The sequence below is a fragment of the Sinocyclocheilus grahami genome, unplaced genomic scaffold (assembly GCF_001515645.1).
Source record: "Sinocyclocheilus grahami isolate Dianchi unplaced genomic scaffold, SAMN03320097.WGS_v1.1 scaffold957.1, whole genome shotgun sequence".
Lineage (NCBI taxonomy): Eukaryota > Metazoa > Chordata > Actinopteri > Cypriniformes > Cyprinidae > Sinocyclocheilus > Sinocyclocheilus grahami.
The window spans coordinates 359,155-372,595 of NW_015506136.1; the positions used below are offsets into that span (position 1 = coordinate 359,155).

The window sequence follows — 13,441 nt, forward strand, 5'->3', positions numbered from 1 at the left end:
GGGTTTCATTATTATCTAGACCAAGTGTCTTCAACCAAGGCCGATGGACCCCTTGGTGGATAGTAGGGACCTCTATAGACCTTGGTGACTTATTTAATTTTTGTCACCAATGAAATCAAGACTGTGAGGGACTTGAGTACAGTGTGTGTTCAATGTATTGTACTTTGTATAACGATATGCCAAAACAGCTGACTTAACATCTTTCCAAAAAACTCCATGTACCAAGTTTGAAAGGTGTGAGTTTTAAAAATTACATGTGATCTAGAATCTTCACACCGTGCATTCCATTGTCTAGAATGTTACGGCACAGTATACTCACCAGCAAAGTTCTATTCTGTACTGTAATTGCCATTGACCAATGGTAGTTTGAAGGTGTTTACCAGCCAAAATGAACTTTTACTGAAAGTGTTGCTGTATTTAATATTATAACTCCCAAAACCAACTCCAAGCAAACTTTGTTTTAGCCTGATTTTGTTCAAAATCATATCACACCAGTTCATTCTTTCATTTTAAGTATATAGTGGCTTCAAGTCTTCCTAACAGCCTCATATTCATCTGTGTAAAATTCAGTACGGTGTTTTGTCCTGTTTAAGGTCTATAATAACATCTGTCTAATACCATTGATGTACACATACTTACATTTTTATTGTATTTAATAATTTATTATGGGAGGGACAATGAATCATTTAGATGAACATTAGTTTCTGGGTGAAGTTATCTTAATGTATTTTGTATTGTATATCTTGTATTTTCTTCAAATATTAGTTTGAAATAAAACAATAATTGGTGGAAACCCTGTAGTAGCAACAACCTTTTGGGATCTATAGACTATAAAAAAATTAAAATAACCTGTGAAATGGATAAACTAATTCATTTTTATTCACATTGTTGAATCTGTATGCTCTATTAGTCCAGCTAACACTGAGGAGGAACCTTATACTGAGATTTGATGTTTGGGCTCAGCAGAGATGAACCAGTGGACTCACTGGAAATAGCCTTGAGACTCAGAACGAGGATGTGAAATGTTGTGGAAAGCCCACTGCAGGATCCCATCTATTGAGCTCTGCATTCATCAAGACAAATATACTGTTAGGCATCTCACCTGTGGCTTCATGTATACACAGTTTCCATTGCTCCCATTTGCATTTATTAATTTATTTGTATACTATTGAAAAACGTGACCTCACCTCCACCATTATAGAGTCCATTTCATCTCTGTTGAGCAGTTGCTCTGATGGCGTTAAGCCCTGATCAGTCATGTGTTGACTCACCTGTGGGAATAAACCAGACTAATAACATCTGTGAGGACAGCCGGTCCTAAAGTGTTGTTTTAGTGTATATGGATTACCTGAAGACTCCTCGATGATGTTTCACTTTCAGGGCCCCAACACCTGGAGCAATTTCTACATCTTGACTTTCCACTGAAAAGTCAAATAGGGGAAGAGAGAAGGAGTGACTGAGATTCAAAGCATGATAGAGCTCACAGTTATTCTATTATAAATAACATCAGTACTTTGAAAAGTTGCAGAGGGCATGATAACTCTGCAGGCACTGTGGGCAGGTGATCAGTTCTCCTCGGGTAAGGTGGCAAATTCCACAAGCCATCCTCATCCCAACCATTTCACCATCTGAAGACTGACAGAGATTAAACATATAAACAGCTGAGTATAACCACAATCCTGCCACTTGTCAGTCAGAGATATGCATGATTTAAACAATGACATGAGGGTGTGCAAATAAGATTTTACATCTTCTTTTTTTCGATGAATTATTTCTCCACACACAGTAAAGGCACGTTCATACCAAAAACTATAATGATAACGGTATTAGCATCCACACCAATGCACAATAACATTCTGTTTATTGTGCTGCAGTTTTGTCATCTGCTGCTGTAAAGGCTTGAGCTCTTTAAAGTCGTGAAGATTCTGGTTGACTGTCAATGTTTTTAATTATTCATCAGTTGGAAAAATTTTTTTTAAGTAATTCCAGTGAGACTGTTTTTCTGTGTTATTATCATTATATTTGTGGTGTGGAGTTTATTATTCTCATAGAGGCGTGTTCAGACAAAGAACAATAACTATAAAGATAACTATAACAACTATATCAGCATCCCCACCAATGTATGGTAACATTCAGTTAATTATAAGCACACTGCAGTAATGTCATCTACTGCTTTAAATGCTTGAGCTGTTTAATGTCGGGTGGATTCTTATTGGCTGTCGATGTTTTTATCAGAGGTGGAAAGAGTACAAAAATATTCTACTCAAGTACCATTACATTAATGAAATTTTACTTAAGTACAAGTAAAAGTGCCAGTATAAAAATCTACTCAATTAAAAGTAAAAAGTAGATCATTTAAAATTTACTCAGAGTAAAAATTACTTAGTTACATTTTAACAGTGGGAGGGAGGCAAAAATGGGATAGGCCTATAATTCTCAAACTAGTTGTTTTCAATTAAAGGAATCAGTTATTTAGAATAATAAGACATTTGGGCTGTTACCAAGAAAATTAAATCAGTATCAACAAAATTCATCTTTGCAATGCAGAGGAAACACAGAAGCTTCATCGGAAGTGTCATTTAGATTACACACTGTATAATGCAGGACATGAATGAATGCATGTAACCTGCAGTTACAAATGCTGAAATAATGTTTTGATATATAAGACATAAAATGTTGAATACTCATTTGAAATTATATATATATTTTAAAAAATCAAGATACTTTACATGTGAAATTAAAACCGCCAGTAGGTGTCAGCAAATCACTGTTAATAAGGGAGTCATTGCGATTGAACCATTTAATTTAATCATTTAAACTGCTGATTCATTCAGGAACAAAACACAGTCATGTTGCTCAGAGACGCAAAACTGTGCTATGGTGGCTGTGTTTGGAATTATTTTTGTTGTGGAAATAGAGCAAAAACAGGCGATATGATGTCTAAAACGCAAGTCTCTTAATTAACTTCTTGTTTATTGAACTGTTGTAAAGAAATCTATATGTAATCATGCTGATTTTAGGAGAAAAAACGGCACTCTTCGTTTAATATTGATTTACTATATGAAATGATATATATACATTTTCTGTATCTTCCATTTTGTGATCATTTTAAATGCATTTTAACAGACTGAAACACGCAGTGAAAGAATGCACTCTAAATGCGCGCGCACTAGTCTAATCTAACGTTACAAGACTTCAAGGCACTCTGTAGGAGTGTTTGGTTTGGTTTTTGGCAAAATACTGATAATGTCAAATCGCACATCGTTAAAACAACAATTACGATATTATCGCAGACGATATATAGCGCACACCGTGCACCACTGTCTTTTTGGCTAATTTGTGCAAAACCTTTTGGTAAACTGTCAAAGCTTCATTTTAACCACCGATGCAACGATGCAAGTATTTACCTTACCTATACACACTTGCGAAGGGTTGATGTCGAGATTTTATAAGCTGCTAGTTTCCTAGGCAAACAGCTTACACTGCATAATAGACCTTAAATATGGCCAGGGGTTCACTTAATTTCCTTCGAGTTCAACTTCAGCAGAATACGACGGGGTTTCGTTTTCAGCTGGGTCTGCGCCATAACGCCTAGTCTTGTCGGACTGCATCTTTCTTGTGATTTTAGCGCCAGTTTGCTCTCCTGCCCATTATTTACTGGAGTCGTTTCCAGGGAGTAATTTTTTTTTTACTCAGTAAAATTAATGTGTTTTAAAATGTAGCGAAGTACAATACTTAAAACAAAATATACTTAAGTAAAAGTAAAATTACAGATTAAAAAAATTACTTTAAAAAGTAGAAGTAAACAAAAAAACTATTCAATTACAGTGGTGACCGTGATTTCACCAAGTACAACATGTTCCTGGATCAACATCCTTCTTGATCCTGGAACAACATTCCAATTAACCAATCAGAATTAAGCGATAACTTTTCAGGAAAGATCTGTTTTAGGCTTACGATCAGGGTTAGGTGCTTCTACACCCTTGTTAATCAGCTATCATTTCACACTGATTTTAGAAATGAATTATGGGTAGGGTTAGGTTTAAGGGTAGGGATTGGGTTTAGTCTATATTTTTGGACAGTAATGTTGATCCAGGATCAGATGAGCTCCCCACCGTCTTTACATATGGTACATTCATCATCATTATGCTCGCCCTGAACATACAGTAGGCATCATAAATGTGATTTACCTATTGTACCAGGTTAAAATTATGACCGCTTTTGCCTATATAATTTTTTTCAAGTAGGTTTTTCAACATCTGTAATTTTCCATGAGTCAAACCAATTTTGATCACCTACATCCATGACTCTGGTGCTTGGCTCTCCCTGCTGGTGAGTATAGTTTTGTGCAGTCTGTGTCTTGTGCACTCCAGCTGTCTCATCCAGTTTGCCAGAAGAGTAGAATTCTCCTCCAACCTTGATGCATTTTTTGGCACCTCCTGCGGGAGAGAGCAGCTGAGACTTCTGTGCTGCCAAAGTGTTTACACTATCAAAACACACACTAAGAGCTAAAGCATTACCTAAGTAAAGGCTTTCATCACAGTGTGTCAATACTGTATTAGTGTGCTGAGCTCACCAGACTCAATGACCTGCTGGATCAGAATCCCCTCCACTGTCCCGCAGCCAGTTGAGATGGAAGGCGCGAGGACATCCATCACAGCAAATGAGCTCCCCACCGTCTTTACATATGGTACATTCATCATCATTATGCTCGCCCTGAACATACAGTAGGCATCATAAATGTGATTTACCTATTGTACCAGGTTAAAATTATGACCGCTTTTGCCTATATAATTTTTTTCAAGTAGGTTTTTCAACATCTGTAATTTTCCATGAGTCAAACCAATTTTGATCGCCTACATCCATGACTCTGGTGCTTGGCTCTCCCTGCTGGTGAGTATAGTTTTGTGCAGTCTGTGCCTTGTGCACTCCAGCTGTCTCATCCAGTTTGCCAGAAGAGTAGAATTCTCCTCCAACCTTGATGCATTTTTTGGCACCTCCTGCGGGAGAGAGCAGCTGAGACTTCTGTGCTGCCAAAGTGTTTACACTATCAAAACACACACTAAGAGCTAAAGCATTACCTAAGTAAAGGCTTTCATCACAGTGTGTCAATACTGTATTAGTGTGCTGAGCTCACCAGACTCAATGACCTGCTGGATCAGAATCCCCTCCACTGTCCCGCAGCCAGTGGGATGCTCACTGGCAGACACAGTCACGGCCCTCTGGACTGAAGTAGATACAGCCTGGACGCCTGCATTTTGGGAGTCATATTCATCTGCAATCTCATTCATTTACTATAATGCAGTCTTCTAATGACACAATTTACACAAATAAGTGATTACCGTTTCCCACTGAGACCTGAGAAAGTGCTGCACCATCTGTCTTTCTCATCTGCTTGCCTTTGCTTCCTGAAACAGTGAAGACACTGAGTTATCAGGACTGTCATGTTTGCAACTAGAACGGCCATACAAACTGACACGTGTTCCTTCAGATTATAAATCGTATTCGCCTTTTTGAATGTAAAATATCACGTGATTCTTGGAGAACCGATGAGGGCTTGCTTGCCTGCAAGCATGCGTAAACATTTTTTTCCCTTACGCCAAGGGGAATCCCAATCTCTGTGCATCACAATAAATGCACTGGATCTGGATTAGCCATTAACGTTGCGTGGGAATTATTAATGTCTTTGAGATTTTCCAGCAAGGTTATACTCAAACTATAATGGACCTTTTTCACATTTCCGGGGTTCTGAGAAACGGAAGTCATCATAGTTTGGGTAAACGTCTGTAGTGATGAATGGAAACTACAACAAATTTATTTTGTGTTCTCATTTGCACCAATAGCATAAGAAAAAAAATCCACCTTGAAGTTTCTATGACTTTCCAAAAGTGGAAAAAATATCAAGAGATTGATTGCGTTGGTCAAAAGAGAGAAAGATGTCCAATTTGCCGTCACTTCCTTAGCCTTATTATTAGAAACACTCACATAGCAGGGATAACTCGTTTTATGTAATTAACGACCAAGGTAAGAAAACACCAAGTATAATGTTGAAAATTTACATTAAAGTTTTTAAAAAGTGAAAATGCTAGATTTACAAAGTTAACAACTGTGGAAATTCGCCATCACAGTCTGTGAAAAGTGTCCATTGCTTTCAACTTTAAATGAAACATAACATTTGTCTTAAATTGTCATTAAAAAAATTGTGATTTTTGAAAATAGAAATTCATTAGATCTTAGAACTTTCTGCTTGGTTAAAAAAAATTGTAATTCTTAGTTTCTTAAACTGCTGTATAAAATAATATCACACTCAGCATTGTAGCAGTAGACAGTTTGGTATTAAGACATGGATTTTATTGATTTTGATTTTTCAGACAGATGTCATGCTCATAAATGTACTTACAGAGTGAATAAAGAGCCAACTACACTGCTCTACACAACCCTCTGACAGATTCAATCTCCTCACACTATCAGCAGCAACTTCCTGTTTTACATACAACCGTTCGCTTGCACAGGACTGTTCTGCAATTTTTCTCGACCGCTGTGAATTGGCTAGATGGTGTGAATACAACAATTTCATCATAAATCTGTCAGTTGTCTGGCCGACCAGTCAGTGACCACCGTTCTGTAACATATGTGTTCTCAGGTAGCCATACAATGAAAGCTTTGCATTGTGATGCCACAATAACAGAAGGCACAACTAGTGTACAAAAGTGAAAGATGACAAAGCTAACAAGAGGAAACGGAGGCTTGAGAAATGTGAATGTGATAGATTACATATTCTGTGCCCTGTCAATGCAAAACTCATTAACCTCAGTCCCTACCCCCAGTTAATATCAGCGGCCCCTTAAATTATCCCAGAAGCTGAGGTCAAGCCTAGTACCAACAATTCAGTCACAGTTATTCCTCATGTCCATTTTTTTTTTCAGTTAATAGAATTACTGGCACCTAGAAAGAAACTCGCACTAACATTAAATATATTCTAAATACCTAATATATCCTAAATTAATCTCTATACAATCAGTGGTGTTAATCAGTGCATTTATGTAAACAATTCAAAATGGAAAACAAAAACAAATACATTAAATATTAAAGATACTATGTTTCCAGAGATTCGTAAACAACTCGCATTTTTTTTGAACGTACTGTTGCGATAACCAGAATATTGTGAGTGGACGACAGGTGAGTACATTCACTCTCAGCTCAGTGCTGTTTTAAAAAGGTCTTCATGTTTTAGGATGAAAGTGTTCGCCTACAACTAGCATTTAGAATTTGAATCTACACATCCATTCAGCATGTGCGGGAGACTACGAGAGCTTTACTACAAAGGATACGACAATCATTTGTCTGTTTCATCACTTTAGTATGTGGTGAACCATACATTTCCTTGTCAGAACCCAGAAGAAAGTGCATGTATTTGAAATGAAAATCTGTTGTTTCCTAAGGCTCACCTCAAAATCGCCTTTCTCACCCCAACCGAATGAATGACACTTATTTCATTCTTTTTAGTTCTAGTTGGCTGCAAATTACAAAATTATAATAAAAAAATAAAAAGCAACCCACATATTTCTGTAAAACATCTGAAAGGGGTTTAACAGGAATAATGTACTCTTTCAGGAAAAAAATTTGGTGGATGAGTAAAACAGTATAAGGCAACAGCAAAATGCCCAAACCATAAGTAATACTTTACCACCAGTGTATGGCTACAGGTGAGACCGAGAAAATAAAAGTGAAGCCCTTGTCATATTAAAAAAAACAACATTTGTACAAGTGAACATAAACCACGTCTAAATGATGGATGTTCACAATAATATAAATACTATATACAATACAGTACCACCTGGCGGATCTAAAGTGTATGCATGAAGCTAGCAGAAAAATCCATTGGTTCTTTGCAACAGTGCCACGGCACTTTAAAGGTTAACCGGGTTAGTACACACACCTCTCATGAAGGCTGGTACTGGATTAGCATGTAGGATGTACTGTATACACAGACCCACACTTTGAACAGGACCTCTCTCTTTTTTCTTTTTTTCATTTATTCTCAGTTCTTCGTTTCGTTACTATTGATGTGTATGGACCAAAGGACATGACCGATTCTAAAAGTTGTCTTACATGCATGCTATGGACGAAAGACAGTTACTCTGTCGCCCGTCTTGAATCTTAAACTCATTTTTTTGTGAAGGCATCATTTAGTGCTTTTTGTAATGTACAAAAATACAAAACATAACAACCAATAATCCACTCTGAATGTCCGAAGATGTTACACATGCCACTTCCTGTCTTATATGAATCTGTTAGCTAGTCACTTTGAATTACTTATGATATTATTTTGGCAATTAAACAGACAGTGCAGGTTTTTTTTTTGTTCTTGCAACTGAGGAATATAATTTTAGACCCATTCAGATGTAAAAAGCCTATATCCGATCATAAAGTTCAACTGGACGTGGACCCATAGGAAGCAACAGAACAAGCATGTGGTGTTAATGAAGGTCCGAACTGCTTTCTACTAACAGGAGCACCCACTTTCAGTGGCCGGAGGATCTGGCTGTTTGTCCAGCTTAATGTCAATCACTGGAAAAGGGTTGTGTGTCAAGGAAATCAAGAAAATAGTGTTGCCTTATTAAAATATTCAGCTCAGCTTCCCAGTATTATTGTTATTTCTTAATAAATTTATTTGATTAAATCTACCTTTTATTTTTCAAAACGAAATCAGAAAGAAAAAAAATGTCTATGTGTTTTTGAAAAAGGAACCAAACAGTTTGAAAAATAAGGTTTGATGATGTCAACTATAAATAAGGATATATGTAATGTTATAAATTATGCACAATAAGACTAGGAACTTGGGTTAAGTAGGTTATTTTTTATATTATGATGACTTGTGTAATTTCTGTTTCACTAGTGGAATGGGAAAATAAAAATATCGTTCAGTCATGAAACTCTAGATGGTGCAGGCTGACGGGTTGTTAATGTAACTGATGATATTCAGAGAGTTAAACGACTTGGCACAAGCTGATTGGTTCATGCTGCATATGCAGCCAATAAGCTTACTGCCTTGCATTTATATGGCTGGCTAGCATTCACTTGAGATTCCTGCAGCGCGCTTTCAGAGTTTCTCTGAAACCCTCCACCTTCCCCAGCTCCACCTGTATAGATCTGCTACGGGTTATTTTATATGCTATTTGTGCAGCAACAGTATGTCTTAAATACTCATGGCACCGTATCGCCATATGCATTGGCAGTAGCATGTTCCTGTACTTGCTTGCAGCAGCAGCAATAATCTACAACTACAGCAATAACCAACAGCAGCAGCAATTCAGCAGCAGCAGCAGCAGCGTAGCAGATATATTGTACCAATAATGTACCAAATACATTAACATTGTCATATCCATCACCATGCTTAAATCTTCCGAGAGTTGTCATGATTGAAATATTGTTTTCGGCTTTCTAAACACTCTCCATCTGTCATTGGTCATACCAACAGATAGTCCCGCCCCAAACTCACAGTATTGATTGAGATGATTTTGATGAAAGTTTTGATAGCACCACAGACACTGTGTTTATCAACCTACATATGGCTCAATTATTTAGTTTTATAATTTTGTCTCTGCATATTAACCTGGGACACCTTTTCAAAAATGACACTTATCTGCTTTAAATGTCATGCATTAAAGGATACTTCCTTCTTTGTTGTTATCATCCAGGCTCTCCATTCCAGGCAAAGCAGCAGCCACTCGCCGAAACAACTATTAAATCAAACAGAAAGAGAATGAAATCAGAGTTTTTTTCCCAGAGTGGACTGGTACCGTTAAAGCCCTATGGGCAACAACTCTGGCTAAATCAAATCTTTTTAGAGCTTTCCATGTGTCATGTTACAGGGCATGATCTCAATTAAATTACTCTATTGGATCAAGTACATTTGCCATTAAGCAGACAATGTAGCGCTCTTAGACTCACCTGTTTAACGTTGCTGCCAGTCTTTGCACTAGTCTCGATAAACATCACATTCAGTTCTTTGGCCCGCTGCTCACCCTCCTCTATAGTGATTTGCCTATCAGAGCAAATCCCAACATAATGCGTTACATTTTTTATTAAATTTAAATGATCATTTTCAGTAAATTAATTGAAAAATAGAAAGATGAAAATCTGATACTATAGTGACACAAATTAAGAATTCTAGCACAAAATATTGTATTAAATTTTAATATAAAAGACTACACCTCTTTTCTTCCAGGTCTGTTTTATTGCCCACCAGCATGATAATGACATCACTTCCCCTCTCTGTTCTGACATCATCAATCCATTTGGAGGTTAGCTGGAATGAATTGACATCTGAAAGAAGAAAAGGAAAAGTTAAATGCCTATTTCATCAATGGCAACACAAAAGCAGTTGCTTCTACATCACTTCATCGGTCAAAGTGTGTGTTTGAGGTGCTTACTTGTGATATCATACACCACCACAGCCACTGTGGAGTCTCTAATGTAGCTCGGGATAAGACTCCTAAAACGCTCCTGCCCTGCGGTGTCCCATAGCTGTAACCTCACCTGCAAAACAACACACAAGGCATATTTGTAGAAATAAAGATAGATTTTGATAGTTGCATTAATGTGATATATATTAAATATAATCATTCATTCTAATTAGTTTCAGAGCTTCTTACAGTTCGGTCCTCCAGATACATGGTTTTTGATAAAAAGTCAATTCCAATGGTTGCCTGTGTTGATAATAAGATTTAAAGTAAGATACAAAATAATATAGACTTATCTGGAAAACTCTGTTCTAAAAGAACCAATAGCATACCTGATAAGTGTTGTCAAAACTGTCATACATGAACCTTGTTATCAGCGATGTTTTCCCAACTGTAAAACAAACCAACAAAACCAGGAAAAGATTCAGATTTTGATGAATCCCATGCATTGAAGTGAGTAATAACTTGTTTGTCCTGACCAACCCCATACACTGTGTTTTTAGTAACTGAATTACTTTACCATACTGAAACACATGCTGTCTTGACCTCCGTCCTTCAAATGACAGAATGTCATTTTAACGTCACTGTCATTTAGAGTTATGGCGACAGGGAAAAATGACTTAAAAATGCGGCAGTGCATGGAGCCACTGTGACAGCAGAATTCCCGAGTACACATTTCATACACTTAGAGGACTGCTCTTTTCAGGCCAGTCTGGTCAAGCCTGTTTGTCAGGCTGAGCCAAGATACTAAAATCACCAAACGGCACAATGCCAATAGTTATACTGGAGCTCATAGAATGAAATGGCATAATGGTTCCATTCTTCTGTGACTTCACTGGTTATTCTGCTGATGTCTTGAGACAAGATCAACCAAATCTGACCAGCAGAGAGCTTCAGGACCATGGACAGCAGAATACAAGTGGTCTTCTGATGATAGTCGGGACAGTCCACGCAAACCATGTCATCAGTTACTCTCATGTTGCTCCAAACCTGCATGACTTCCTTTCTTCAGTCTCATTATATGGGAAACAAAGATGAGTGGTGACTGAGAGGATGTTGTTCTTTCCAACATCTCCTTTTGTGTTCCATAGAAGAAAGATGGTTTGGAACAACATGAAGGTGAGTAAACGATGACAGAATTTTCCGAAGCTGACATAAAATGGAAAAATAAAGGGAAAATAAATGTTTTTATATGCAGGTGTGGAAATATCCATCATCATATTCAGGCTGCATGGGATTTATGATTTAGATAAGATCCAGAAAGCTGTCAAAGCTCATTTAGACTTAATTTGCAATTATCACTTATCACAATCTAATGCTGCTTTATACAGTACAGAGGGCCCTCTGTCTGTCTGACTGCCTGTCCATTTTTTCCCCCATAGGAACAGTGAATGATGAATACATAACCACTGTAGGAGCTATAAGCATTACTAGAAAATGTAAGACAAAAATATCTGAAGAACACGTGAACTTTACGGTGACGCCATGTTCAGTGTTATTATTTTCAATATTTGGATGTCCAATCATCAAATGACAGACATGATCTCAAATGCCCGTCTGATTACGTCTTCACAAACACCGACAGTGACAGTGTCACTGATAAAACCATCATCTGGCCAAATGAATAAACCACGATATCTAGTCATATTATACAGGCTGATCTTATGACTGCTCATAAAATGATGCATGAGGTTTTTATTTTTGCTCTGCTGAAGAATCCCACAGACACTGACTGCCAACCTGGGTGTGTCTCCAGTAGACACACGGGAAATGCAAAGCCTCTGCGCTTTTCTGTTTCATGACATTAAACCAGTGGATGTTTACAGGAAGACATGTACAAACACGGCGATATACATATGTCTTTCGATTAAATTATTTCATATATATCATTTGTTTTGAGCGATTTAGACTGCGCTAGAATAACAGCGATCAATAATATTATCAGCCCTTCTGCTTCCAATGGAAAATGCAGGTGACAATCATAACAGAGTTGTTGAAATAACGACTATATCACGTTATATTCACAGATGGGTGTTTAAGTCTAATGACGCTGCATAGCTTTACATTTTCATGACTAATCAAAAATTAAACATATGCAACCGACTTGTTTGACAGGGAATCGATAGAGTGATTACATCGTTTGAAATGACACCACAAACAAGCGGGTACACAAAAGACTCAACAACATACTAATGTACTTCACGCATGTGTCGAAAGGTTAATGGGTTCGTCTAAACCCAGTCGTGGCAAACCCAAAGACTCACCGCTTTGCTCCCCTAAAAAAACAAGTTTGAATTTCCGTAAAGGGTTCCCAAAGTCGCTTCCCATGGACATGATTGCTTGAATGACACAGTTGGTATGGATTAATATGTACAGGTGGCACCAGTCTTGCGAGAATGCAGATGGACAATCTTCGGTCCCGAAACGATGGATATTGCAGTGCTGCCCTGCGATGTCAATTCTCCAGCCCTGTGCGCATGCGCAGCGGTGGCGATACGCCCGTCTGATATCACTGTGTGTTTACGGAAACGTCCCTCGTAAACTCTCGACGCACACTAAACCGCAGGCCAAGCATCCGTGCAGCAATGTTTGCATCTGCATCTCAAAGTGCAACACATATTTATATACTTTTAACGTTTATTTTGTGTCTTTTGCTGACACCCAAGGCTGCATTTAGACCTTTCTTGTGTACAAGTGAATACATCCTGTGAATAATAATTGAATGGAAAGTGTTCAACAACATGTTGCAAAACCTTTGTCTGTGTGCACATCATAATATAAATTTGATATTATAAAACTTTAAGATTTAGATTACATTTACATTTGTGTTGTTTTTAAGGTGACAAAATATAATTTATTCATTGTACTTTTATAGTAGTATTATTATACAGTAACTAATATAGGTTCCTTATATACAGAAACTTGCAGAGTAACTAATATAGTACAAGCAATTAAATAAGGAGAATATTTTTGAG

At 37.4% G+C, this 13,441-nt stretch overlaps 1 protein-coding gene and 1 pseudogene across 1 annotated transcript; both read right to left on the reverse strand.

Moving 5' to 3' along the window:
- Positions 1 to 982: 982 nt before the first annotated feature.
- On the reverse strand, positions 983 to 5,766 carry LOC107564723 (autoimmune regulator-like; annotated as a pseudogene).
- A 1,809-nt stretch (positions 5,767 to 7,575) lies between these two features.
- Positions 7,576 to 12,924, reverse strand: LOC107564716 (ras-related protein Rab-6B-like). Its single transcript, XM_016249861.1, has 8 exons — positions 12,731 to 12,924; positions 10,799 to 10,857; positions 10,659 to 10,712; positions 10,437 to 10,542; positions 10,218 to 10,329; positions 9,955 to 10,048; positions 9,677 to 9,743; positions 7,576 to 8,571 (listed from the first exon to the last, which is right to left on the reverse strand). Exons 1-8 carry the CDS (start codon positions 12,798 to 12,800, stop codon positions 8,507 to 8,509), a joined length of 627 nt encoding a protein of 208 aa, XP_016105347.1. The 5' UTR covers positions 12,801 to 12,924; the 3' UTR covers positions 7,576 to 8,506.
- Between the last annotated feature and the right edge of the window lie 517 nt (positions 12,925 to 13,441).

Coding starts and splice junctions, on each gene's coding strand:
- LOC107564716 (XM_016249861.1), bottom strand. CDS start 12,800: ATGTCCATGGGAAGCGACTTTGGGAACCCTTTACGGAAATTCAAACTT. Junction 10,713..10,798: donor GTTTTGACAACACTTATCAG/GTATGCTATTGG, acceptor TTATCAACACAG/GCAACCATTGGAATTGACTT. Junction 10,049..10,217: donor ACAGACCTGGAAGAAAAGAG/GTGTAGTCTTTT, acceptor TTGCTCTGATAG/GCAAATCACTATAGAGGAGG.